The sequence below is a fragment of the Hemicordylus capensis genome, chromosome 2, assembly GCF_027244095.1.
Source record: "Hemicordylus capensis ecotype Gifberg chromosome 2, rHemCap1.1.pri, whole genome shotgun sequence".
Classification (NCBI taxonomy): domain Eukaryota; kingdom Metazoa; phylum Chordata; class Lepidosauria; order Squamata; family Cordylidae; genus Hemicordylus; species Hemicordylus capensis.
Window position 1 is genome coordinate 183,912,593 of NC_069658.1, and position 27,080 is coordinate 183,939,672.

At 48.2% G+C, this 27,080-nt stretch overlaps 2 protein-coding genes across 6 annotated transcripts; one reads left to right on the forward strand and one right to left on the reverse strand.

Moving 5' to 3' along the window:
* Positions 1-624: 624 nt before the first annotated feature.
* Positions 625-7,777, reverse strand: LOC128347861 (caveolin-2-like). The gene is made up of 3 exons (XM_053303063.1): positions 6,616-7,777; positions 5,441-5,628; positions 625-1,006 (listed from the first exon to the last, which is right to left on the reverse strand). The coding sequence occupies exons 1-3, from the start codon at positions 6,766-6,768 to the stop codon at positions 856-858; spliced, it is 492 nt and encodes a 163-aa protein (XP_053159038.1). The 5' UTR covers positions 6,769-7,777; the 3' UTR covers positions 625-855.
* Positions 7,778-11,216: 3,439 nt separating this feature from the next.
* Positions 11,217-24,193, forward strand: LOC128347860 (uncharacterized). 5 transcript variants are annotated; one of them, XR_008317780.1, is made up of 15 exons: positions 11,217-11,275; positions 16,809-16,987; positions 17,178-17,215; positions 17,499-17,612; positions 17,750-17,829; positions 18,177-18,267; positions 18,405-18,488; positions 19,101-19,205; positions 19,558-19,630; positions 20,010-20,063; positions 20,155-20,238; positions 20,854-20,936; positions 21,399-21,631; positions 22,124-22,211; positions 22,752-24,193. XR_008317780.1 is itself a non-coding variant. In XM_053303062.1 (11 exons), exons 1-10 carry the CDS (start codon positions 11,241-11,243, stop codon positions 20,051-20,053), a joined length of 843 nt encoding a protein of 280 aa, XP_053159037.1. In that variant the 5' UTR covers positions 11,217-11,240; the 3' UTR covers positions 20,054-20,063; positions 20,155-20,570. The 5 variants fall into 5 exon arrangements, 2 of the variants coding, with proteins under 2 accessions (XP_053159037.1, XP_053159036.1); XR_008317781.1 differs by having other exon boundaries at positions 20,010-20,057; XR_008317782.1 differs by lacking the exons at positions 21,399-21,631; positions 22,124-22,211; positions 22,752-24,193 and adding an exon at positions 21,048-21,390.
* Positions 24,194-27,080: the final 2,887 nt, after the last annotated feature.

Consider the following 27,080-nt stretch of genomic DNA (forward strand, 5'->3'; position numbering starts at 1 on the left):
CGTGTATCCTCAGACAAGCTTTAGGCCACCCAAATTACACATGTCCACTTCCAGGAGACTGTCCCCTATGAGATGCCCTGATATTATGTTTGGACCAATGCTTTATTTGTGCATAAGTCACTCTTAGGACCCATGTCCAACAGGTCCTCTTCCCACCCTATAACTGATATCTGGTTTGCCAGAAGAGAATCCAATTAGAAACAAGAGAAACAAACCATTTTTGTTTGTTGGTTTGTATTTATTAAATGGAGCGGCGGGTGGAGGGGGGAGAATTTCAGTCCCAACTATTGTTGGGGTAAGGCCTGCCCCCACAAAAGTGGAGCTCTGTTCTTTCAGAACACGGTGCTAGAAGGGAACTGCTCTCCCCCTCCCCAGATGGAACCCCAACTATGTGTCAGGTTAGAGGGCCAATCCCAACTTTCTTTCTTCCTTGAGAGTCTTCTGTTGGGGCATGAAAGGGTTAGGCAGACTTTGAGAGGGCTGAATGAACTAGAATCCTAGGGAATGGAGGGGCAGCATGGCAGATAGAATTAGGAACCAGGACTCCTGGGTTTACAGTTCCCAGGTGGGGCAGAAGAGCAGAAACCCCTCTCTCCAAACCTAGGCAAAAGGAAGATGTGGAAAGCGAGTAAAAATGGAGGAGTTTAATTTCACTTCATCCCCCGTGAGCATTGTCTCCCTCACCCTCCCGTCTCTCACTTTCCCTTTCCTCTGCCCTCCCCTCATTGCACCTTTTAAGCCCAAGGTCAAAGAGTCCCTAGATAGTCCTCTCTTGTGTGGAGTCTTCAGTGGGTCTTAATCAGTTGGGAAGGAGAGTCTTTGCCGCGGAGGCTTGAGGGGAGAGGGGTCTGTTTGTCACTTCTGAGTGACGGTGAGGTAGATGGCACTGCAGCAACGCCCCAGACTGGCAAAGAGTGGGGCAATCGCTACATCCAGAATGCTGGACCAGAGGGTGCGGACTGGAGGCATCGCCATGGTGCAGAGCTGGATACAAGGCATCACACACCTGTGGAAGGAAGAGGAGGGGAGTATAAGAAGAAGTTGCCCTTGCTTGATTTACCGGCAAGGGTGAATCATCCCAACAGCTTCCCAGTTTAAGTCTCAAATGCACAACCTGAAGGCCAGTTTATATCGACCTGATTTACAAGGTTGCTGTAAGGATTACTTAGATGATGTGTGTGGAGCGCTTCACAAGTGCACTATATACATGCTTGCTGCTGCTCTACAGGAGAACCTTGATATTCGCAGGAGTTCCATTCCAGGCTGCAGCTGCGGATATGGAAACCGCAAATATCGAGTCATTGGGCCTATGGGATTGCATGGGTTACATTCCGGCCGGCTGAAAATCGGCCAAATTTTGCGGGGGGGGGGGGAGCTTCTTACTGTCCTCTGCTGCTCCCCCGTCGTACTATGCCCCCAAATCATCTGAAAATCGGCATCACCCCCCCCCCTTTACAAAGACAGGAGCCATTTTGTGGCTCCGTTGAAGAAAATGGCAGCCGGAAATTACCTCTGCATTCATTTCCGGCAGGGGTGTAGCTAAAATTGAGTGAAAGGGTTCAAAGAACCTGGGCCCCAGCTCCTGAGGTCCCCCCAGCTCCAACCCTCCCTATTTTCTTCATTATCTCCCTCACTCTGGCTGGGGCGCTGCAGGGGAGAGGGATGAACACGGGCCCCCTCTCCGCTAGCGATGCCATTGATTCCAGCTACCTCCAACCAGCGGATATGTGAGGTTGGCATGTTTTGTCCCCCCTCCTCTCCCTGTGCGTATGCCGAGGTTGGGTGCCTTTTCCCTGATTGCGGATGCACGAATCCGCGGATAATGGAGGTCCACCTGTATTAATTTACTTGTAAAAGGGGCTTGCAGTTTGCAAAAATCCCTCCTGTATGATGAAATGACCATGTATCCTCCATTCACTCATTGCTAGTTGATGGCAGATGAGAGAATGTTTAGAACATGCATTTAGAATACTGTATTTATATCTCCATCACTTAAAAAAAAAAAAAATTCTAAGCAATTTTTGTGGAAATCCAAGACAGATTGACATGCAGCAAACTTTTAAAAGATAGCTTGTCTGTCGCCTCATCATTTGGTGAAAGTCCGGACTATATATACCTCAAAGTACCTGACCAAACTGCCAGACTTTGCCGGAAGCTCTCATTCCCCTTGTGTTTCCCGTGGGAGAGATTTCCCACATTTCCCAACAAATTAATCAATTTTTATGGGATTTTCTATTCTTCTCACAGCCTGGCGAGGTCTGGGACCTACCTACCTGCCAAGCAGCATCCTTTAGTCTTTTGTGGTTTGGTCTGGGAGTTGTGTGTGTTGGTGTGTCAGTGAGTCACTGACGCCCAAGCAGCTTTCTATTATAGATTCAGTCAGAATAACATGGTAACCTTCTCCTAGATTGTCCTACTTTAGGTTGCAAATGGGAGACTGCAGGGGCGTAGCTAGGGGAGAGGGGGCCCGTGTTTGCCCCTCTCTCCTGTGGCTGCCTCCTCGGAGTGAGGAAGATAATGAAGAAACTAGGGAGGGGTGGAGCTGGGGGTCCTCAAGAGCTGGGCCCCCCGGATTCTTTTAACCGATCCACTCAATTATAGCTATATCCCTGGGGAGACTGCATTTTAAAAATGTTCGTCCATGAAAAAAATACCTTGTGTGAAATAAAATAACATGTCAGAGAGACCGGTTGTATCCTTCTCCCTAACATGGTAGGTTTCTGTGTGCAAGGAGTCTCTTTCTCTCACTCAGTCACACACAAACACTCTCTCTGTCACACACCCACCCACCCCCCTCTGTAATGGGTGAATGGAGTAAGTAAATGACTGACCCTGTATACCCTTTCCTGCTTTTGTACCTACCTGCCTTTTCCCGACATATGATTTCAGTGTTCGGCAACTTATACCTCTGCAAGTCCCCTGCTGGGACCTATTTCCAATGATGATTTCGCTTCCCTCATGTTATCATGGCAACAGTTCCCCGGGACTGTAGGCATGCTTCAACTTTGCTTTGGCTTCAGATCCTTTCCTCCACTCATACATAGAAGCAGAGGGCTGCCTGCCTCTCCCCAACATAGCTGTTGAATGCAGTGCAAGTTCAAATGGGAAATTATTGCAATCTTCACCCATTTACTCTCCTCCTTTTCCTAGCTGGCAAGTGATTGAGCGCAAATTCACTGAGCCAAATTGTAGACTGCAATGGCGGATGAGCAGATCTGTGATGTGAGGCGGCTGGCTACTTCATCATAAAACACTTCTAAACTACTCCCTCCTATATTTCAGTGTTGTGACCTTGATGCAGCTGAAATGCCTTGCTTAACTTGTACCTATTCTGTTCAGGAAATTCAGGTGTGCTCCCCTCTCTGGTGTGCCTCCCCTGGCCAGCAGAGGGCACTGTAGGCAGCAACTTTGTTCTTTTGTTTGCAACTTTGTTCAGTTATTACACATATGACATGATTATAATATTATTATTATTACATTTATATCCCACTCTTCCTCCAAGGAGCCCAGAGCGGTGTACTACATTCTTGAGTTTCTCTTCCACAACAACCCTGTGAAGTAGGTTAGGCTGAGAGAGAAGTGACTGGCCCAGAGTCACCTAGCTAGTTTCATGGCTGAATGGGGATTTGAACTCGGGTCTCCCCGGTCCTAGTCCAGCACTCTAACCACTACACCACGCTGACTCTGCATATGGCAGACAAGTAGAGAGAAGTGAGAGGACCTCAATAAAGTCTGGCCTCTAGTGGTAAGTTTTGAATCGGCACCTGGACTACAACCGGTTTTTGGTATGTCTACCCAGTGATCTCTATGGTTTCTTCCTGTTCCACTTCTTAGTTAGTAAGCATTAAAAGTCATGCATGTTGCAGGGGAATCTGGGGTGCACACTCCGCTCAAGAGAAGTGCTAATTGGCCTCAAGTCCAGCCTTCAACACTGTCCTGCAGGTGCAAGGGGGAAAATCAGCAGCGATAGGCAATCTGTCTTTCAGGGAAGCTTATATCTATTATTATTAATTTTCTCACTGAGGAATGTCAGGACCACAGTTTGAAAGTCACAGTGCTAGAATATGGCCTGTTGCCAATAGTTCCTGCCTAGACTGTTAGAGATTGTTTTGTAAAGGCCAGTGAACACATACAGGGCTGACTCCAGTTTGAGGGGGCCCTCAGCAAAGTGCCTTCTGGTCCCACCTATGTTGGTAGGCTCCTCTAAGGTTTGTGTGGGTGCATACCTTGGTGGCACCAATGACACTCCACTTGGTGGCCACTAGCCACTATCCCCCCCCGTCTCCTCAGTGTTGCGTTATTTTAGGACATTGTGGTGATGGTGGTTGCCAGTGGCTGGGCCTAATCCTGCCTGGGAGGCTGGTAGGCACAAAGTCAGGCACGAACAAATCTCTAAAGCCCTAAATGGCTTGGGACCAGGTTTCCTGAAAGAGCACCTTGCCCCATATATACCTACCCGTACCTTACAATCTTCTTCAGAGGCCCTCCTCCAAGTTCCCCTGCTAAACCAGGTGAGGTGGGTGGCTACCACGGAAAGGGCCTTTTTGGTGGTTGCACCCCATTTATGGAATAGCCTCCCCACTTAAGTTTGCCTGGCTTCATCACTTTATTCTTTTAGATGCCAGGGAAAGAACTTTTTGTTCTTTAAATTCGGGTTTTTAGATTTGTTCTGATTTTTAACTAATTTTTAAGCTGTTTTGTATTTTATTTTGTATTTTATTTTTATCTTTTTTTGGTCTATTATGATTTAATGTGTTATGTGTTTTTATTGTATGTGTTAATCCTCTGTTGTGAGCCACCCAGAGAAATGATTTATTTTGGGGCAGCTAACAAATAAAAATTTATTATTATTATTAATTAATTTATTTATTTATTTACACAGTCAGACAGGTGTTATTGACTGGTTTGTTTTATCCAGACATCTTGTCCTTCCCAAAGGACCTGGAATGGCTGAATTTTATTGTCAATGTTGTTGCTGTTGTTATAGATATTGTTGCAGAATATAGGTTGTTCCCAGTAAAGTTGCTTTTTTTAATTGGCTGATGGTGATTTCTGTGGCCCCTATGGTGTTGAGGTGCTCTTCAAGGTCTTTTGGAACTGCACCCAGGGAGCCAATTACCACTGGGATTATTTTGGTCTTTTTCTGCCAAAGCCTTTCAATTTCAATTTGTAGATCTTTGTATTTTGTGATCTTTTCTATTTCATTTTCTTCTATTCTGCTACCCCCTGGTATTGCTATGTTGATTATTATTAATAATGATGATGATGATGATGTCCATGTTGGGCCCTGCCAGCACTGTGGCTCCAGAAACTACCTGAGGATGCCAGACCAGACTATATGAACAACAGGCAAGCAATAGGTAGGCCTGTGTTTGGCCACGAGAATTGACAGACACTCGGGGGCAAAGGAAAAGCAGAGGGTGCACCCCTAACTCCTCACCAGATATGCAGACAGCCTAGGCAGGCAAAAAGAAAGCCTGAGAAGAGAGAGACTGGCACAGCGCAGAGTAGGGAGATGACGCGGTAACACCAGAGGCGCGAGCTCTCAAAGACGATGTCGCTCCAGGTCCAGATCCGGTCAAAGCTGCGGAACGAGGAAGGCTCAGCAAGGATGTCGGAGAATTCCAGCTGCAGGGAGGGATCGGGAATTGGGTCAGTAAGAATGTTCCAGCAGAGATACCCACTTTGAAGCGGAAGAGCAAAGGTGCTTGAGATTTTTTTACAGTGAGCCCTTAGGAGACAGAGAACCACCTTCTTACATGTTTTCTGTGTGAACCGCTTTGAGAACTTCTGTGTTGAAAAGCGGATTATAAATATCAGCTCTGTAGTCACAGAGAATATTGCTTTGGAATCCCCGTTTCTGTCTGTGGCAAGAAAGGGCAAGTATCTCTTGGGCTGAAGCAGGAAGAAGAGAATTGCAGGCAAACCTACACTCCACCTCTGGGAAGAGCTTGGGAATGAATGCAACACAGCTTGCGGCATAGACCTAGCGCCCATTGGACAAGCAGGGACAAATGTTGCTGGGCCCAGAGGGTCAGAGGGCCTCCAAGGGGCCCCCAAGCAGACTCCCCACCACCGCCCTTGCCCGGCCACTCCTGCCCTTGCCCTGCTGCTTCTTATCTTTGCCCCCATGCATCATCACGGACATGCGGCTTCCATAGTTGAACTGCGCAAGTGCGCAGTTCGGCCAGCCAGCAAGAGAGAGAGGGGGGCAATCTGGCTGGCTGGCTGGCTGGCGAGGCCTGGCCCGACCACAGAGCCTGCCGCCATCACAGGGGCAAAGATAAGCGGTGGTGGGGTGAGGGCAGGGGTGGAGGGGCAAGGGCGGAGGTGGCGTCAGGGCAAGGGCGGCGGTGGTGGGGAGATGTGTGTGGCCCTGCTCCTTGCATCTGACATCAGACACAGGGCTTGGGGTGCCTGCGCACTTGTGCATACGATGGGGGGGGGGTGCCTTACAAAACTTTTGTCCCTGGGCCCCTGGGGGTCTCGCTACGCCCCTGCCTTGCAGCTAGCGTGTGTGGGTGGGAGCTTGGAGCTGTGCCCTTAGATTTTAGGGAGTAAAAACCTAGGCAGCCCCAAACCAGGTGAAAGTTACACCCCGTTTCCCCTCATTACCTTTAGGTGCTGGTTGATCCCATGTGGATCCCGGGGGTCTGCTTTAGGCGGTATATCGATAGTGGTCTGCAGGAGCGGAGCGGATCCTGGCTCCCGCAAACGAGGGTCCTCCGGTTCCAATTTGTACTCCGTCAGGTATTCATCGCTAATCATCTTGCTGGGTCGGAGTGGACCTGGAGTGGATTTCGGATCAGCACTGCGGGCACAGCGGCTCTCTCAGGGAGGAGAATCCAGGAATGCTCTGGAGCACCTCCTTACAGTTCGGTCTCCAGTACTTCTCCTTGTCCCATTTGCTCTCTCTTTTATTTAAGTGGTCCTAGCTGCTCTTACCTAGTACTGTATATCTATCTAGTCTCCTCTTGCCCAGTCTTGCTCTAGCTGTATGCAGGAACCTGACTCCGGTTCTATTCTCAGCCTTGGCCAGCATGGACTGGAGGGTGGGAGGAGTCAAGTGGGGTAGATCTCAGTCACTGCACGCCTCTGCCTGGTATTTGCAGCCCTGGGATGAGCCAGGCACGTGGGACATGGGGTATAAATATGTAACCATCCCACAGGTCCTTTGCTATGGAGAGGAAATGGGAAAACTGGCCCAGCTAAATTTATGCATGGACGGCATATTCTTGGAACTGGGGACAGAATGGAATCCTGTGGATTGCAGCAGAGGGGCTCAAATGGAATTTATATGGGGTGGAGGGGGGGAGCCAAATGGACTTATTGATATGGGGCGCCATCTAGTGACATCTGAATTTGCTTTTAACAAATCAACAGTAGCCCACTTCATGCACAGATAAAAGTGCCACACACAGATTTTCTTTTGTGTAGGAGAATGCATGAACTCCATGTGCAATTTGCTACATAAGATGAATGCATGCATGTCTATTTGGGTGTATATACATATTCAAGAGACCTGTTGCCAATTGTTGCTTCTCGGCATATGTACATAAATAGATTTATAAAATATTTATAAATAGATGTATTTATAAAATATTTATAAATAGATGTGACTTTATCTACTTTTTTTTAGCCTACTTTTCTTAAGTAAGCTTATTAGAGCACCCAGCATTCTGTACATAATGCCTGAGGTGTAGGTGTGTGTGTGTCTGTGTCCCATCAACTTTGCAAAGCCTGGACCAATATGAAGCAAATTAGGTACAGTTCTAGGGACACATAGGGACACTTCAATGGTGTCGTTTGTGATGATGTCATCCACCCTAATTCATGATGGTGAACACATGAATGTTTAAGATGCAAGTGGGAACCAATATGGACCAAATTTGGTACAGTTGTAAGGACACCTCAACGGCGTAGTTTGAGATGATGTCATCCACCTCAGTTCAAGATGGCGGACAGATGAATGTTTGAGGCACAAGTGGGCTAACTTGTTAACCACCTAACCTATTTGAACCAAATTTGCTACAGGTGTAGAGACACTTAGGGATGGCACAAGCACATGGTTTATGATGAAGTCATCCACTCCAGTTCAAGATGGTGGGTATGTGAATGTTTAATGCTAAAGTGGGCTAACTTGTGAGGATGGTAATTATCAATGAAGATTATAGTGAAAGGAAAGTAGGCAGATTAGTTCTTGCCAGAACAAGTTGTTTCAACATGCAAGTGAGTTCAGCATAGGAAATTCTCAGTGTTTAAAACAGCGCTCAGAATTTGTATTTATTTATTACAATTCTGTCACTTCTTTATTACAATATGGACCTTAAAGTATAGATGGGAGTCCCAGGTGGTCTCCCATCCAGGCGCTGACCAAACCTATACCTGCTTAGGTGGCTGCATCATGTGTGCATGGAACCCGGAATAGCAAGTTTTAACATAGTCTAGAGTAGACTTCATCAGCCTTCAATGTTTTGCTATAGCACCTGGCAACAACCTGGGGTTCTCCACACTATTTCTCCATCTCTCTAAGACTCTCAGCCATTTTAATTAGTTTTGGATCACTGTTTAAAAATACTGGCTGATATCCTGATGAAGCACTAGTGAAATGGGAGAAGCATCAGTGTAGCACCAGTACTTCTGCAGACGAATGCTGCACCAGTGCTAGTGTGCATGTGTGGTAATTTCAGTGACTTCCTCCAGAAACCCTCTGTGTCACCCAAAAATATGTCCCTAAGGACTGCATGACCCTCAAGGGCATATTTTCAGGTGGCACAGAGTGCTCCCGGAGGACGTGAGGTCAAAATTTTTCCCCACCACTGAGACAGAAGTGGAGCTGAATTAGTTGAACTTTAGAGAAGCACCAGTGCTTCTCGGCTGTTGTGTGAGGACATCTCCTGGGTTATCATCCCATGCTCACTCCAGGGCAGGACATATGCAAATTAGCAAACCTATAAAAGGAGCCAGATTTAACCCCACACAGTTCTTTTCGTCCTGTCAGCGCTCCAGGAAGGATACTTCAGCCTCGCTTCATTCTTCGTCTTCCATCCTGCATTTTTTAAGCTAAGTCCTCTCCCCTGAATGTCCTCCTTTGATTCTGCCACCCTTCTTCCGCATCTTTTGCACTTTCTTCCGCTAACCCCCCCCCCAAACAACTTAAGTTTTAAAGGTTTCCTCTGACCTCCTCCGGTTGGTTTCCTCCCCTGTCCTGCTCTGTTGCCCTTTCCATTCTTCTGCCGGATGGAGCAGAGCAGAGTCCCATGCCTTCAGGGCCTCCGGCCCAGAAATGAAAAACATGTTGGAAGAGAAGGACTATGCTCTGTCTCTTGTCTCAATGACACAGGAGGACAGACTAGTGAGTCAGAAGGCTAGAGGGTCAAGACATTGGTCATCCCTTCTCTACTGCTCTGACACTATCACTTTGATATGTAGATTGCTAATCTCAGGGACTTCCTTCCTTCCTTCCAGCCACTTCCTCTCCCCTTCTTCTTCCTTCCTTCTACCTTGCAACATGCAAACTCCTCTCCCCTGCACCATGTGTGCAGAGATGCAGAATCCATCTGCATCCAGCTAGATAGATAGATGAGAGATTCTATCGCCTCACTTTCCTATCTAGAATGGAGTTCTCTAATAAATACTACTTATATAGATTTGAAACTATGAACTGGCTCCAAGTTACTTTACTCTCAGCATACACGCATGCCTAACTCAATTCCGCTGTGTTGTGCCTCTGTGCACTCTGCTATAATGAAAAAGGGATTCTCTTACCAGAGAGAATTCCCAACAGAATTAGATTAGGGATCAAAGAGAGGCCCTGGTTTCCCCCCCTGCGGAACGTTGCTGGCTCTTTGCATGGGGCACCTGGTGAGAGGCAGCATGGAGAAGACAAGTGGCTGCCTCTCTGTGGCTGACTGCTGCACTATTCCGTCAGTAGCCTCCTCCCTCCTTCACTTCCACTGGGTCTCCTCCTCTCCAAGCATGGGAAGGACTCGGCCTGCTGTTCCCCAAACAAGAGAGTCCAGAGGGAAGCCAGGCAGCTGCTCAGAGCGTCCTTCCGCTTGGGGCATCAGCTCTTGGCTTTGAGACTCAGAGGGTGGGAGGGAGGGAGGGAGAATCCTGCTGCTGTGTCTTCCGCCACCCTCCGCTGAATAATGCAGCAGTCAGGGATGAAGAGGCAGAGTGGAGAAGGCTAAGCAGCCACCGCCCTGCTCCACGCTGCCTCCTGGCAGGCAAGTGACAGCATCGCCACACTCTGGAAAGAGCAGAGAGCAGTGGCCAGAGGGCAGAGCCAGCAAAGTGATGTGTGTTCCCTCAGGTGAGAATCAGTGTCAGGATTGCGCTGAAGGAAGGAGTCCCCGTGTCGGGCTGAAACAAGAGCACATCCCAGCAACCCATGTGGCTGTTGGGATGAATGGCAGTGGATGGAGGTGGAGGAGTCTGCCATGAGGGGCCTGTGGTGGTTTCGCTTTCAACATGGTGGCCAAGAGAGTCCTCTGATTTCTCAGATCAACAGACATATGGACAGGAAGGGCGAGGTTTGGAAGAACTTCTACTATTGATATACCGCTTTTCGACACAAGTTTCCAAAGCCGTTTATGTGGAGTAAGAATAAAGGAATAAAGATGGCTCCCTGACCCCAAAGGCTCACAATCTAAAGAGAAACCTAAGATAGACCCCAGCAACCACCACTGGAGGGTTACTGGGCAGCGGGTGGGCAGGGCCAACTGTTCCCCCGCCTCTGCTCAATGAAAAGGTGCCTCTTTGCCCGCTTGGCAGGGGATACCTCCAAGTCCTGAAGCAACCTCTAGAGGCAAGAGGACCAATGGCCATTGCTGAGGCTCATGACACATCCTCTTTTATGACACTTCCGGGGCCCCAGCTGCTCTTTGTGGGTGAGTTAGTCGAGGAGGGAGGAGGCGAGGTGGAGAGGAGCTGGAGAGATAGAGAGGAAAGCGAGTATTAGAGAGTCCGTTTCATCCATCTATTCATCCATCCATCTATTTATCCATCTATTTATTCATCCATCTATTTATTCATCCATTTATTATATATCTATTTATTTATCTATTTATTTATTCAGTGTTACAGATAGTGCTAGTGTTTGTTATTTTGTTGCTTGTTGTTTGTTTGTTTGTTTGTTTGGGGTGGTTTTGGGAGGGATCTAGGGGGGGAGGGAGGGACAGTCAGCTTTTAGTAAGGAGGGATAGTTAGTCGGGGGAAAGAGTTAGACAGGGAGGGAAATGGGGGAGAAGATGAGGAAAGACCTCTTTGCAAGGTTAGTAGGATTCCATAACAGCTTTGCCTTGCTCCCTCTGTTCCTTGCCAGGTCTGACTAGAGACCCCGCCTGCCTGCCCACCTGCCCGATCAGGAAGGGCACCAGCTGTGAACATGCCTATTGTGACGCGTTCACAGATGTCCCAATTGTAGAAGGGGATTTGAATCAACCCCTCGTTTAGCAGAGTTATCCAGTTGGATGAGCTCAGAGCAGAGGTCCGGAGAAAGTGTTTTTTAAGGTCTAAAAAAGCTTGTATTTAAGAAGTTACAAACCTAGATAGAAGGCCTGTACCTTGTACTAGCTACCTCATGGGGAGGGAGGGAAGGAAGGAAGGAAGGAGTAGAGCGGAGCAGAGTGGACAAAGAAGAAGGGAGTGCCCCAAGAGTATCAGCCCCTCACATGAAGTGGCACAGTGGGGAAATACTTGACTAACAAGCAGAAGGTTGCTGCTTCGTATCCCCGCTTAAATATTGGGTCTTTTCAAGACAGAGGGGGGAGTGGGTCAAGAAACATGTGGGATGGGAATAGATTAAATTGTGTGTTCAAACATTTCTGCTAATGCATATTTGCTTTAAACCTTTGTCTTATTCTTGTGAGTTCAGTGCTATTTCTGCCCTCAAGACTCCATGTGGTGAAAATACTTCCTGTGTCATGGTTGTGTGTGTGTATCTGTGTGTAGGATGATGTTTAACTACCAGCAGAGGAGGGCCTCCAAAGGCCTTTGGGTGATGATGCTTAATGGCGGGGGGGTGAGGCTCCAAAGGCCTTTAGGTCCGGGCTCCAAAATCACCTAAGTGTACCACTGAATGCATGAGTGCTGCGAGTCAATGATTATGGAGTCACACGATTTCCAACACTCCTCCTTATCGGCTCATGCATCAATTTATGTGTCCCATCATCTCTCATCGAGTGTGAAGACGGTCTCTTCTCAGAGGCTTGGTTAGCCCACCTGCCACCATCTTTCCTCCTGGACAGTATTTTAGTCCCACATTTTAGTTCTTTTGCTTTGGGCATATCTTCCAAGTTTGGGTCTCCTCCTCTCTCCTCACACCTTCAACTGCTCTCCAGCTTTACACATATTGGGTAAGCTCTGTTTCCAGGGGCGTAACAATAGGGGGGGCAGGGGGGGCACGTGCCCCAGGCGCCACCCTGGTTGGTCACGTGGGGGGCGCCAAAACGTGCCCCAGCGGATCCCCTGCCTTTCCCGTTTTTTTTTTTTTAAATATTTTTTGTGTGCGCAGCAGTCGAGTGAAGTGGTGGCGTGGCGCCCCCTCCCCCGGTCCCGGCGCCGCCCCCCGCCCTCCCATTGCTCGGCTCTGGTGCGCGGGCGCCTAAAGTTTGACTGCGCAGTGCCTGCCTGCTTGCCTTTGACCTCGTCGACTCAATCACAGCAAGTACTCCGCTCACTCCCAATCCCCGCCCGCCACCAGTCGCGCATGCGTGGTGGTGTCCTTCTCCCAGCTCACCGTCTGCAGCACATGCAACGGCGATGAGGCAGGGAGTCGGACTCGGAGCAGTCCAAGCCCCAGCTTCGTGGCTAGCTGCGATGTGGCACAGTGGTCCCGAGCAAGAGAGCGCTGGGGCAGGTTTCCGCGCATAGCTGCATTGGGTGTATCTATTGTGAAGCTTTGTGTGGGGGAAGGTCCGCGTTTTCTTCGCTCCCCCACTTCACTTCCAACCACTCCCCCCCCCGCGCCGAATTCTCACAAGCTCTTGCCCGTGAGAGGGACGCTTGTTGAAAGGGATCTTTCGAACTTCAAGTCCAAACGGACCAGGTTGGCACGAGCCCACCAGACACAGTGGAGGAGGATGGAGGAGGGGCTGAACGGTGGCAGGTGTATGAAGATGTAAAAGGAAAGACGGTGCTGGATATTGCTACCACCGCTGCAGAGAAGGAGGAAGGAAGCAAATAAAGGAGAGTGAGAGGGGTGAGTCCTGCGGCCCCGCATTCGCTGCATTGCCCTCCCCCCTGGCTTTCTTCTTCCCGCCGCCGCTCCGGCGTGTGCTCCTCCTCCCCATCTTTCACGCCCCACCCCTCGCGCGGCAAAACGGAACAAGAAATCCCTCTGCACTGGGAGGATGAGAAGGAGCGGGGGGAACCTCCCACCTATCCTGATTGCCTTCCTGTAGGCGGCTAATAGGAGAAGGAAGAGTGGGTCAGTAGCTTGTTGTCTCATTCATCTCTTCCCCCCTCCCCCGGCCTCAGGTTGAGGCATGTAGGCGCTTCCAGTTGGCTTTAATGGTTTGTGGGTTTTCCCCATTTTCTTTCTCCCCCCCCCCCGCCAATAAGATCGTGGACTCTGAAAGAGAAGGCGAAGCTGTGGCCAAGAGATTACTTTTGAAATGTCTCTCCATTAAAGAGGCTGTCAATGAGTTGGTCGCTCGCCATTCCTCTATCTGAGCCCACCCCCCATGTATTCTGCAGGTCTGTGTCGCCCCCAAATAAAGGACAGCCTTTTAGAAATCTGGCAAGTGAGCTCTCTCCTCTGTCCAAATTTCAACTCGGATCCCATATTCAAAATGACTTAATATGAACTTGTTACCTCCTCTTTGCCCCCCCCCTTGTACTTGCAGCCATAGTGGCTGAGAGAAGCGTGCGTGTCCCACCCCTCCTCACTTTTTCAATGCTTCAATGAAAGAGTGAAGTGGGAAATTTAATTTGCATTAGTAATTGCGAATACAGATCCACGATGGTACTTATGCGAGACTACAGTAATTGGCACAAAGTAAAAGCCTGTGTGATCTTGTGTAAGTGGTTTTAATGATGAGATGGAGGGGAGTAAGAAGTATTTTGTGGAGATGGTTGTTCATGCTGGCCAGTGAATTGCTGTGAAGTGCAGTGCAAACCTTACTTATATTTTACATCAGTTTAAAGAATGTACATTAAAGTACTGTGAAATCTAAGGATGCAGTGTACGTTATTGGCACTATAGAAACAGAATGGTCTAAAAGATGATGTAGTATAGATGGAGTGGAATGTTGAGATGTTTCTGTTCTGGACATGTAGCAGTAAGGAGGGGCACTGCTGGCCAGCCATCTTCCTCTGTGTATAAATGTATCTGTAAGGGATAGAGGAGCCATGAGATTCCATAAACCCATGTGAAAGGATCCTGTTCTTCTATATGCCTTAAAATAATATAGCTTGAGAGGCTAATACTTATCTCTTTTCAGCTATTCTGGAGACCTTACTTCTTGGTAGCAGTGAAAACATACAGACACACTCTCCCTCCCAAAATGTGTAATAGCTACTGTACAAAAAGGCATCCTCATGATGCGTCTATTTACTTGTGGTTTGAGTAAGAAAAATTGTAATCATCTGAAATTTTGTCTCTCAACTCTTATTTTAAATGGATATATGCCTGATCGCTTCCTCACAGATTTTACTTGTGACTGCAGTAATTATATACAGTGATAATCTTTAATAACTTCTTTCAAATGCCAGTAGCTCTTCTAACCTGTACTTTGCAGTGTTTCCCCTAATTTTGATGTTGGGTCTGAAAGTAAACATGGCACAGACATTAAGTATTGAAATTTGACATTTTAAATTTTAAAAACATTTTTCATTCCTCTTGGAGAGCAGCTCCCTATTAAAAATTTGGAACGCCAGTACTTTATAAGGTGCTTAAGTATAGTACATTTTAAAATCTAAAGCATTTATTTGAAGACAGCCTTCTGGTATGCTGAGCTGACGTATGTTGGGGGGGCGGCGGTGGGGGGCGCAATTTCAGTGCTTGCCCTGGGCGCTGTTTTCCCTAGTTACGCCTCTGTCTGTTTCTCCCTGAGGTGAAGGATGTACAAGACAATCATCTGTTGAAGGTTTGAGAGCAGAGCCTGTGTTTTCCTCTTCCTTCCTGGTGGTGTGAATTGGGGGGGTGGGATCCCATCCCAAGGAAAGAGCAAGAGAGATGCCACTCAGGTGGTACAGATTCCGATGCGTTTGTTTAGGGGGGAGTGGGAAGAGGGAGAAGGAAACTGCCAAAGAACCAGGAAGAAGAAGAAGAAGAAGAAGAAGAAGAAGAAGAAGAAGAAGAAGAAGAAGAAGAAGAAGCAGCTTCTTTCTGGTGTGGCGTCTGCATCTTCTTCCTCTCAAAAGAGGAGATTCATTAGAGGGTGTAAAAATAGTGTATTCAGCTCATTTAAGGACAGGACTCTCAATGCAAAATAGGGTGTGTGCAGTTCAGTGGGAAGTATCATCTTCATAAGTTTTCTTTTAGAAACACTTTTGTTCAGTCACATGTAAGAATATTTGCTTAAATATACTTGTTTTATACGATTGCATTCTTGTGAGTTCAGTTGCTATTTGTGCCCTCAAGAACCCACATGTTAAAAATACTGTGTGTGTCACCGTGTGTGTGTGTGTATGTGTGTGTAGGGAGATGATGCTGAATTTGCAGTGGACTAACTCCATGGTTGTTGCTTGATCTCCCCCCCCCACCCAAATGGCCTCCCCTGATATAAGGACTGCTCTTTATTTGGAGGGGTTTAATTTGTCACCCCCTCGCCTGCTTTTTCCAGCTCTGTGCAGGCACACCTATTTGGATGAACCAGAAGGTCCTACCCTGTCAGGGAAGATGCTCCTCCCATGGCGGCTGTGGAGGAGGTGCAGACTGTTTGGCTGCTAGCCCAGCCAGATGGGTCTCGCCATCCTCCCCAATCCCCCTTAGCAGTGCAAGCCCTGGTCTGAGGGTGAGGAGGAAGTCATCACTCTTCTCATTCCTGGACCTGCTAAGCTCCAGACCAAGAGTGGTGATGGCGGTGTCCCCAAAGGAACCAGCAGCCCCACCACCACTGAAGGGGCCGTGAGCAGGGCTGGTGAACCTGGGGGCTGGTGAGCATCATGGCAGCATGGTGTGGGATCACTTCGAGCTCTGCCTTTGTGACTCTTCCCACTGCGGGACATGGGTCAGCAGGGAAAAGGCCCCCAATTGACTTGGGGCGATGGTGATGCAGCAGAGCTGTGGACCAGCTGCAGTGGGCTGCACACTGCCTTCCAGCCCCTCAGTGTGCACTGGTGGGGGCAGGAGAGAGGGGGAGACCTGGCACTGGTGGCGTGGACAGCTCTTCCCGTGCAGCAAGGCCCTGGGGGTTGTGCTGCATGAAGAGGCTATGGACACAGACCACACGTCAGATGAGCTGCCAGCAGCCATGGCCCGGTAGGCGGATGGTTGGGTTCCTGGGGAGCTAGCCCTCCAGCAAGGCTTCCTGGTCACTGGCAATGCAGCCAACACAGCCAGGGCTGCTAAGCAGGGTCAACTGGTGCACATCTGTTGTGTTGTGCACACTTCCACCGGGCCGTGCAGGATGCGCTGGGCCTCCAGGAGGGAAAGGCGAGGTGCAATAGGGGACTGCAGTGGTGGATGGGCTCAGCCACCTCTTGGGTGCATTGGCATGGCATGTCCCATTCTGTCTATGTGAAGGGCAACTGTATTGCTGCCCCAGCTGTTCTGCACTCCTTCCCTGCCCCATTGGCCCCCTCTCCTGCAAATGTCTGCTTAAGGGTCACTTTCTCACCTTCTCCCTGTTCCCTTCTAGGCTGCGAAGGGTCTGCAATTGTTGTAGAAAGCTCTTGAAGACCTCCCCCACCATTGACTCCACCGAGGGAAAGCCCCCCCGAGGGAGGTTCTGGCGACGAAAGAACAGAATCGAGCCAACTCCAGTGCCACCTCCAACTCCCGCAGGGGGCTCCCCGGCAGTCTCTGGAGTCACCATCGGTGAGGAGGTGCCCCAGGCTCCTGGGGAAGGGTTGGGACTGGGAGTGACTCTTTGGGGAGGGTGGGACAGCTGGTGCATGGGAGCCCGGGAGCCAGCCTGAATTCCACAAAGGGAATTCCCGTTGGTTAATTCCTCATGGGAATTCAAGTCCTGAATCCCCCCTCCCTTCCCATTCTTCTTCCCTTCCAGGTCTGACAATTGTAGAAGAGGAAGTGGACAGCGCAGAGGTAGGGAACCACTGAGTAGAGAGCCTTCCTCAACAGAGCCCGGGACATTTCTGTGAGAGGCATTTGCCCCATCTGGGACCTGGGAGCACCTGCTCTCTGCTCTGATTCTTTTCCCAGTTCTGCACTCTCCCTGAGAAGCAGCAGCTGCAGAATATTCCATGGAGGGGGTGGTGTCCCCAGAAAGGACTTGAGAGCAGCCCACCAAGTAAGGGTGCCCGCTCCATTTCCAGGAAGGCACGGAGAGTCCTTCCATCACTAACAGTTCAGTGTTTCTAATTTTCAGGTCATCTTCAGCTGGACCCAGTTTTTGTCAGCCGTAATAGAAGATGTTAAAGAGGCCAAGTCGTTGGGCTTTATGCTGTCCTATGATAAGGACGAGGCCGTGGAGGCCGTACTGGTGAGTGAGATGCTGCAGAGAATGGAAGAGAATGCCCAAGTGCAGGCTCAGTCAAAAGTGAGTGTTTGGGGATGGAGCTCTCCCAAGGAAGTCCATGGGTACTGACCAACTCTCTTCTGCTCTTTGATCTCTGCAAGGAAATTATGGAGGACATAAGGGAGCATCCGGACCCTGGGTTCCTGCTTAGGTTTACCATGGACACCGTCACGGAACTCACGTATGCATATAGCCCACCGGGATTAAATAGGAGGGGGTTGTGTCAGGGAAGGGCCGTGGCAAAACAGGCAAGATCTGTAATTATATCTCCCCTTTCCTAAAAGATGGCCATTAATGTGAAGGTTTTTGTTTTATAAAAAAATCTTGTTAAGTACTATGGCCTTTTGCGAATCAGGGCCTCCGCAGACCAGGATTGGTCATTTTTGAAAAAAAGAAGCGAAACCATCACAGACTTGTCATCGTTTTTGACGCTTGCTGGGTTGCCATGTTCCTCTTCCCTAGATGAGCTTCCATTGGCTGGATCACCAGCCCCACTCACACGACGAAATCTAATCTTTCTCCCTCCAGCACAATGAAGCCGCCTATGCAGTTCAATATAAAGGCTGCAGTTCTGAACGTGGCGGTGTCCGGGCTCAACCAACTGGACCCAGGGACCCAGGTAAATTCTTCTTGCGCTTTTTTCTCTTGCGAAGAAAACGTGATACCTCTGTCAGTAAGAGAGCTTTTTCAATGTTGTATTCTCAAGACCGGTTGTGTCTCCTAGTCATGACTGATTTTCTCTTCCCCCCCTGGAAGGAGAACATGGCATCCTTCAAGAATATGCTCAGGGGGCTGCTGGAGGAGGCCCCCTCTGTCTACAACACAATCGGCATCTTGAAAGTAAGTGCAATGAAAGCCCTATCGGGACATTAGGTAGTACATGTGTGCAGGTGTCTGAACACCGGTACGTGATTTTGTGTGCATGACTGTAGTTGCGTTCCTTTTCAAAGTGAACCTGGGCACGGCCCCTCACAGGCTTGGTACAGAGAGGAAGTGGCAAGCAGTGCCTGTATTCAACGTCATGTATGAATTGCTGTCCCTGTGTCCAGATCTGCCCCTGTGCACTGTCCACTCATGGTCCGAGTGTGCAACATAAGGTGTGAATGGGGCTTCTGTCTTCATCCGCTCTGACATTCAAACTTGGCCTGACAGAAAGAGGCAGCAGACCCCATCCTCTTAAGATACGTCTAGGTCACTTCCTTATTAGAAGCCAACTGAAAACTTCACTCCCATAAGCAACCTTCAGAAATATTGAAGATCTTGTCAACTTAATTGGGGGTGTGTGTGTGGGGGTGTTTATATGGAATTAGATCATCCTTAGACTCCTTTGGGACGGCAACCAAGGGATCTTCCTGTAGTGGGGCAAATTCCTTCCGGGCTTAGCTCTCAGTAGCATGGCAAGGGATGATTTAGGCCAGTGCAATGACTCTGAGCTGCTGTTTCAACCCACAGGAGCTCCACAAGTACATTGACTCAGAGGAGCCCCGGCTGCAGGCTCTGGGCCGAGAAGCCTACGGATACGCTCTGGCGCATGTGATCAGACTTCCCAATTTGGAAGTAAGTACCCTGCTGTGGACATGGCTTGACTCTGCTTCAGCATCCTCTGGGACCCCTTGTCAGGTTCCAGGTTCAGAAGAAGACCTCCCATTGGTCTCTGGTCACACGGGGGCTGCCTGGCAGCACACTTGCTGGAGAGGGGCTGCTTCCACTGGGGCTCACTGAGGAACAGGACAGAGCTGTCTCCCGCCCCCATCCCATGTCTCTTCTGGCTGCCCAGTGCCCAGAAGAGCCACACTCCATCTTTGGGAATCCTCAACTTTGTACCCAACTAGATCATATTAAATTCTTAGCTGCTTTGGATATGGTGTCAATTGACATGAAAGAAACATGTCCATCTCTGTTTCTACAGCTGGCCACACACAAGGATTTTTCGAGCACTGAAGATGAGTTGACTCATCATTTGATTAAAAGCACCATCAAAGGTAATGCCAATTTCCAGGGAAGTGGGGAGGGCAGAACTGTCTCCTTGGAATCCCGGAATGGGCCTGGGTGACAAAGGCCATCATTCATCCAAGGAGCACTAGTTTTGCTCTGACCTCTCTGTGGGAGGCCTCCCGAGTGGGCATGACTCAAACTCCCAACCCCTCTCACATGGGCAAATGTGGTTCTTCTTGGGAAAGTGTTTGCAGCTAAAACTGTGAGGTCTGGAAGCCATGCTTGCCTTCCACTTTGGGAAGCTCAGTGCAAAAAGTGACCCATTAGACTCTCCTCATTTATTCAACATGGACAAGTCCCTCCTTAGCTCTTCTTTTAGTCGATTAAAATAAGAAAACCCAATCTTTTCTCTTCTCTTCCCTTCAGACGATCTTGTCCTGGAGGATTTCAACGAGGAGGAGGAGTGGTAGTTTGGTAAATGTATGAGCATCAGAATGGAGAGGGTGGGAGTGGTTGAATAGACATTTGAGCCAGAGACTCAATGTTTTTTCCTTTTTATGTTGTTTTATAGGGTAAGAGAAATGTTTGAGATCTGGAAGCATTTCAATCCTGAAGTGTGTAAGAAAAGAAGGGGGAGCATAACAACTCAAGAAAGGTTGGTGCAGGGAATTGTCCAAGACCGGTCCTCTTGTGGACTGTATTTCTTTGGGAAATGTGGTTTAGATAACCCTTCCAGAGAGTTTCAATGACCAAATTCTATCAGAGAGAGGTCTTCAGAAGCAGCTTTTTCAAGAAGCCCAAACCAGTCCAAGAAGTCCAATGGAAGAGATGTGCTTTTGCCTGGTTTTAAGGATCGGCTGAGCAGCTTCAGTGCTGAATAATCCAATCCTTGCTCAGCCATTTGTTTGCTAGACTGGTGGTGTCATTTTCATTTCTGCAAGAGTGCTTCGAAGTAAACATTCTTCAGTGGCTCCATTCAACGCAACCATGGAAGTAATGACAAACTCAAACATACTGTGATAGGTCACCGCTTACAGAGAAACGGTGAGGGTGGTTGATGATAATTCCATGATAAGTCTCAAGTACCTTTCAGCCCCAGGACAAAGTGGTTTGTGAAGCAGAAGTTGAATTTTCTTAGGATGACTAAGAAAGACGTCACAGAGCCTGTGGGAGCTGAGGGGCTTAGGGGCCGCATGGAAAGAAAGTAACTTCTGCTGTATTAGATTGACTGGCCTGGATCATGTGACGTTCTTTCTTTCTTTCATGACAGGCTAGAACTACTGATGGATGGGCTAACAGTCCAAATTCCAAAACAGCCATCCCAGTTCCTAGAGGAAAGGTCTCTTATTGAATGTAGGTACAAATAGCTGGCTCTTTCTTTCAGGTTCGAGGTGATTAAGTAATATGTCTTCCCAAATGCAAACTATTTTGAGGGTTACAATTTTATGTTTTGTTTTTCCTCAGTGTTATAGTCGTGTCGCTTGTCAAAGTGAAAGTGGCTTTCATATGGAAACCCTGACACCTTTCGTGCACGCATAAGAACAGGACCACTGGTTCGTGTTCCCATATGGAATTGTACACAAACATTGAATGCAGGTCCAAACCACCCAGGATCCACCAAGCCAAGTGTCGTCATATACGTTAGCCCACCCGGCCTCAATGAACCTCCTGTCTTGGCTGCTGTGTTTGACTCGGCAGATCCCCATTTCTGTCATCCTAATTCCATGCCTTCAGTCTTGTGTTCCAGATAGCAATCATGTGCAGGATCTGCAAAGCTTTGGCTCAAATTCTAAGCACAGTGGTCTCACCCTACAGACGATCCTGCGCCTTTCAAAAACAATTGACCATATGCCACGGAGGGCTTTTGTTCCGTCCAGTTTTCCCTTGGATGTGCAAAAGTATCTGCACGGTTCACACATCTTTAATGCTTCTCTGAGGAAGGGCGGGATGCCTCCTTGCCCCAGGAAGGCCATGATTAGACCAGGGATGAAGAAAAATGCATTGGATTCCATTCTGGGCCTGTCTCCAACCTCCCACAGTAGGACCAGGTGATTGAGAGGGTAGTGGCATCTCAGCTCCAGGCAGTCTTGGAAGAAGCAGATGACCTGGGCCCATTTCAAAATGGCTTTCGGGTGGGCTAGGGGGTTGAGACGGCCTTGGTAGGCCTGTTGGGTGGTCTTCAACTGGGAATCGGCAGGGGGAGTGTGACTGTGGATCCTTTTGGATCTCTTGGCAGAACCTTTTGATATCATTGATTGTGGCACCTCCTGGAGCTCCTGAAGGGGTTTGGAGTGAGAGGTACTGCTTTGCAGTGGCTCTACTCCTACCTCTCATGTAGGTCCTAGATGCTGTTGCTTGGAGATTGTTGCTCTTCCAAACGAGAGCCATTGTCTGGGATTCCACAGGGCTCCATTCCATCTCCAATGCTTTTTAATATCTATATGGAACTGGGGGGGGGGGTGTTAATCATCAGGGATTTGGTGCAGTGTGTTATCCATATGCTGACACTCAAATCTCTTTCGGCATGTCAACTTCATTAGGAAATGGCCTAACTTCCCTAAAGACTTACCTGGAGTCCGTAATGAGCCGGATGAGGGAGAACAGAGGCTGAATCTAAGGAAGACAGAGGTACTCATTGTGGAAAGCTGGAACATAGGAAGTGGCTTAGATCTGCCTGTTTTGGATGGGGATAGACTCTCCCAGAAAGAGCCCGTATGTAGTCTGGGAGTACCTCTGGACGCAACCTGGTCTCTCAGGTTGAGGCAGTGGCCATGAGGGCTTTCTACCAGCTTAGGCTGATACGCCAGCTATGTCCATCCCTAGAGAGAGACCACCTGGAAACAGTGGTGCGTATGCAAAGTAACACCCCGACTGCACTAGTGCAATGCAGTGTACATTGGGCAGCTTTGTCTGTAGTATGCAGAATGTATGTAGAATGCAGCAACCATCTTGGTCTCTGTGGCTTGGGCCCAAGATATTAAAGGAAATGCCACCTTCCTCATGAACCCTGTGGCCTATTCAGATCATCTGGGGAGGTTCGGTTGCAGTTGCCTCTGGCTCAGTTGGTAGTGACCGAAAACCAAGCCTTTTCTAGGGTTGGCCAGGGAGTTTGGAATGTGCATCCTAACTAAATATCGTTTCCCCCCCTATATTTCTTTCTATTCTCAGCATTTTGAAGCCAACTACAAGTGAAAAGATTCTTAAGCCAATGCACACACTACTCTGTGCTGCCAACAGAGTGCAGCCCGTGAAGCTTGTCACTCCCACCCCGATATCTCAACTGCCTAAAATCCACAAAAAATCTCAGCCATCAGCTCTGATTCAGAAAAAGGTGTCTTTGATGCCTACGGACCCTAATCCTGAGCAGGGACTTCCAGTCCGAGACAGGGATCATCACGTTGCCAACACAGACTCAAGAGACCGCTCCACTCCCAACAAGGGAGACTCCAGAGAAGCCACACCAAGTTCACCCTCCGATCCTGAACGTGACTTCGATCCAGTTCACACGGAGGGCGATACCATCAACCCTAGCTTGTCTTCTCAACACAAAACCCCTCCGGACTGAAGAACGTTCCCTACACAATACCGACGATACAGAAGAGACTCTACGTGATACCAACCCTCTCCGGGTCACAGGGAATCTCCTCACCATCTGTACTCTCCAAAATGCTGTCCCATAGGATTTGGCCTATTGCTACTGAGAACTTTGACACTGAGACTACTCTCCATCTGATCGTGCCTGATCGTTAACACTTAGTATTTCAATGACAGATCTGGCATTGATGATAGAGAATGCTGTCTCCACCCTTGCTCTTGGGCTCCACATCGACACCAACATCCAGAGAGACAGGACCATCCAGACTCTCGGTCCCGATCACACTCTCCTCAGCACTGCAGGTCTTGGTCTCAGTCAAGAGATAAGAGAACTCAACCACCTAAGCAGCCGGACATTGACCCTCTACCACCAGATTCCTCAACTGAAGAATCCGCCTCAGAGGAAGATGCAGAAACAGCCTTGGACATCGCATCGGGTGCCACACCTTCAGATCTAATTGAAGCTCCAAAGCCTCTGTCTCCCTCTGAGTACCTGAAGCTCTTCACTGACCAAGCGGCCAATATGGCTACCTCTTTAGGTATCCAGATTAACGAACCTCCTCAATCTTCTCCTGATCCCATTTTTAGGCCAATTGGTGCAGATACTTTGGACTCTTTCTTCCTACCACTTAACTCTGCTTGAACTGGCATTGTCAAAGCTTGCTGGGGGAAACCTGCATCTTTGCCACCTACCTCTCGGACGCAAGAAGGTTTTTACAAGGTTCAAGCCGGGCACAATCAATTCCTTCTGCGCCATCCTACACCTCACTCCATTATAACTGGAGCTGCTCAATCCTGTGCAAAGAACAGAATCCATTCAGCAGCACCTGACACAGGAGGCAGAGAAGTAGATGCCCTTGGGCCTGTCCCCTTCCAAACAGCTCCTCCATACGTCTTGCCATGCCACTGACTGTACGGTTCATTCAATGTCCACTGTGGTAACTGTGTGCTGGCACACGTGGATGCATTCATCTACCTTGGCACCAGGAACAAGAGCAAGAACAGATAATTTACCTTAAAAATAAAATAAAATAATTTTTTTTAAAAAAAAAGTCATGTTTGCATTAACATCTCTTGAACTTCCAGCAGTTACATTTGACATATTACATATGACAATCCAAGATTCTACTTCCACCCTTTGCCCACCTTTGCTCTCAGCAGATATTGCAGAAAAATATCAGATATACGTAATGCAGTAGTCAACCTCCAGTATTAGAAACAACCAAATCTTGGGTGTGGATGTTGACCCTGTATTAAATTGCAATTTATGAAAGGTTCCCATGTTAACGCAAATGGTTCATCTGAGTTATTCCTCAAATAATCAGTGACCATAGCCACTGAGGCATATTTCCATAGTTTTAGTAGCCATTCATCCAAAGGAGGGATTGCTTGTGACCGCCAGTTGGCGGCATAAAGAAACCTAGCGGCAGTAATGATGTATAAGGACAACTCTGTGTATTTAGTGGGTATAGGGTTTAGTCATATTTAGCAAAAAAAAAAAAACCCCAAAAAACAAAACCTCTGGTGAATAAGGACAATGTATATTTAAAATGTGTTGCATCTTAAGATTAATCCCCCTCCCAAAAAAAATTGTTGTGCTTTGCCACAAGTCCACCATGCGTGATAGAATGTCCCCTCATGATTCTTGCATTTCCAACAATCTCACAGATAATTGCTGTCCTGTCCATCTTTCTAATGGTCACAGGAGTAATGTACCGATGGAAGTACATTTTGTACCAGTTCTTTCTTAAGTTACTGTTTGCTGTAAATTTAATATTCATCTTTCATTGATACTTCCATTGTTGAATATCAATTGTCCTATTTAAGTTTTGCATCCACTTAATCATGCCATCTTTAATCTGTTCTGCTTCTGAATCATATTTCAACATCAACTGATATATCAATCCCTAGAAATGCTCAATGTTTTTGGTTAGTAATACTTCAAATTCTGTTAAGTCTCTGAGCTTACTGCCTTGTTTCTGTATTTATTTCTGCACAATCGAACTAATTTGTAAATATTGAAACCATGAAGGTTCCTCGGACCATTCAAAAGTGAGAGTTTGAATAGATTTAGGTTTTGCTTTTCCAGTAGTTAAATTTTGCATTCTATGTGCCTTCTCTCTCCCAAGGTCAAACTTGTTAGATTTTTCTTCTTCATGGGGGAAAGAAAAAATAAATAAATAAATAAATATAGAGAGAGAGAGAGAGAGAGAGAGAGAGAAGCCAAAGGTGATAGATCTGGCCTGATCCTTTTCTTATACTTATCCCAGATTGATTGTGTGGGAGTTTATTTCCTGGTATTGCTGCCCCGGCTGTTCTGCACTCCTTCCCTGCCCCATTGGCCCACTCTCCTGCCAATGTCTGCTTAAGGGTCGCTTTCTCACCTTCTCCCTGTTCTCTTCTATCGGCATTACAGGCTTGAGTGTCCTGGATACTTCCAGAGCAATGGAAGGATGAGGGAGGCGCAAATGTCTCTGTAAAACAAACAGTGGAGGAGGACATGATCAGTAGTTTCAATCTGCCCTGAACCACAGAGGCATAGTTGCTCTGCAAATTGACTCCTTCTGTAATGGCCTTCCAGCACTGCAGAAGAGAAGGCGTGTGACAGTAAGCCAGAATGAATGCCCTCCTATGTTTTGGAACCTCCAGTTGAGTAAAGTATGCCATTGGAGAGGCAGAATATCTAAGCCCGTCACTGATATACAAGTTCGAGACTCTGCTGAGATCAGTTTGGTGCTCCATGTCCATGATGTGCTACTTGACAGTGGCTTTTGCCTAGGCATGGCCCGTGCTAAGTAAGGTGGAAGGAGAGAGGCCCAGGTTAGCTATTTTGGTCTCAACTGACTGAGCCAACTAGATTGGTAATCATCACATAGGGTTAGGAGGGCAAGACCAACTGGGCAAAAAGATAGTGTGAACTAGTAACAGAGCATGGCCACCCACACCCTAGCCTCCACCTTGATTATGCCTGTCTCCAAGAGACATCTTGGTACTTGGAGCGCTGCCCGCAGGAATTTAGATTGCATTTGTTCCAGAGTTGAGAGGTTGGGGAAGGGTCCCAGCTGGGTGCCATAGAAAAGCTGAGCTAGCGGCTTGGCTATGAACAGTTCGAGGGCCACGGGTACATAATGGCCTCCTCTCGTCCGCAATAATTTAAGAGTGGCGGTAGAGCTCCTCTGAGCATTTAGAGCCACATGATCCCCGTGAACTTTCCTAGAGCTGCCAGAGTGAAATACCACCCCCAAGTATTTAAAGTGTGAAACCTGCTCGGTTGTATGCCCATCAATCCGCCAAGAGTGGATTTTGCGTCTCTTGACAAAGACAATTATTTTAGTTTTATGATAATTGATCTCCAGGCAGTCCTCCTTACAGTGCAGCGTCAGGGCCCTCAGCGCTCTTCTAAGGCCGACGGGGGTCCTTGAGAGGATTACTGCGTCATCCACATATAACAGAATGCCAGTGTGTCTCCCAACAAGCTTCTTGGATCCAGAGAAAAGAGCCAGTGTATGGTCTTGTGGTAGTGATCGGGGCCACGTTCCTTACACAAGCATAGGCAACCCCCACTGGGCGGAGAGGCCCCCGGCGACGGATAGACTAACCAGCCCAGTCGGCACCTCACCTTTGTTGAGTAGTGGGCAAGGCTCTACCGTCGCACCGGGACCTTCCATAACTAGGGGCCAGAAATCGGAGAACTAAGGCAAAAGAGGGGTTAGAGTCCCCAGAAAGCGCGCTGAGAGGAAGAACGCTGGACGCTCCGGAGCGGGTAAGTAGACTTAAACAAGAGGGGTTAGAGTCCCCTGGTGTGGGTTAGAGTCCCCAATTACAGTTTTGTGGGTTAGAGTCCCCAATTACTAAGCTACTTACCAGGAAAGAATGGGTACTGCTCAGAGCAAGAAGAAAGGA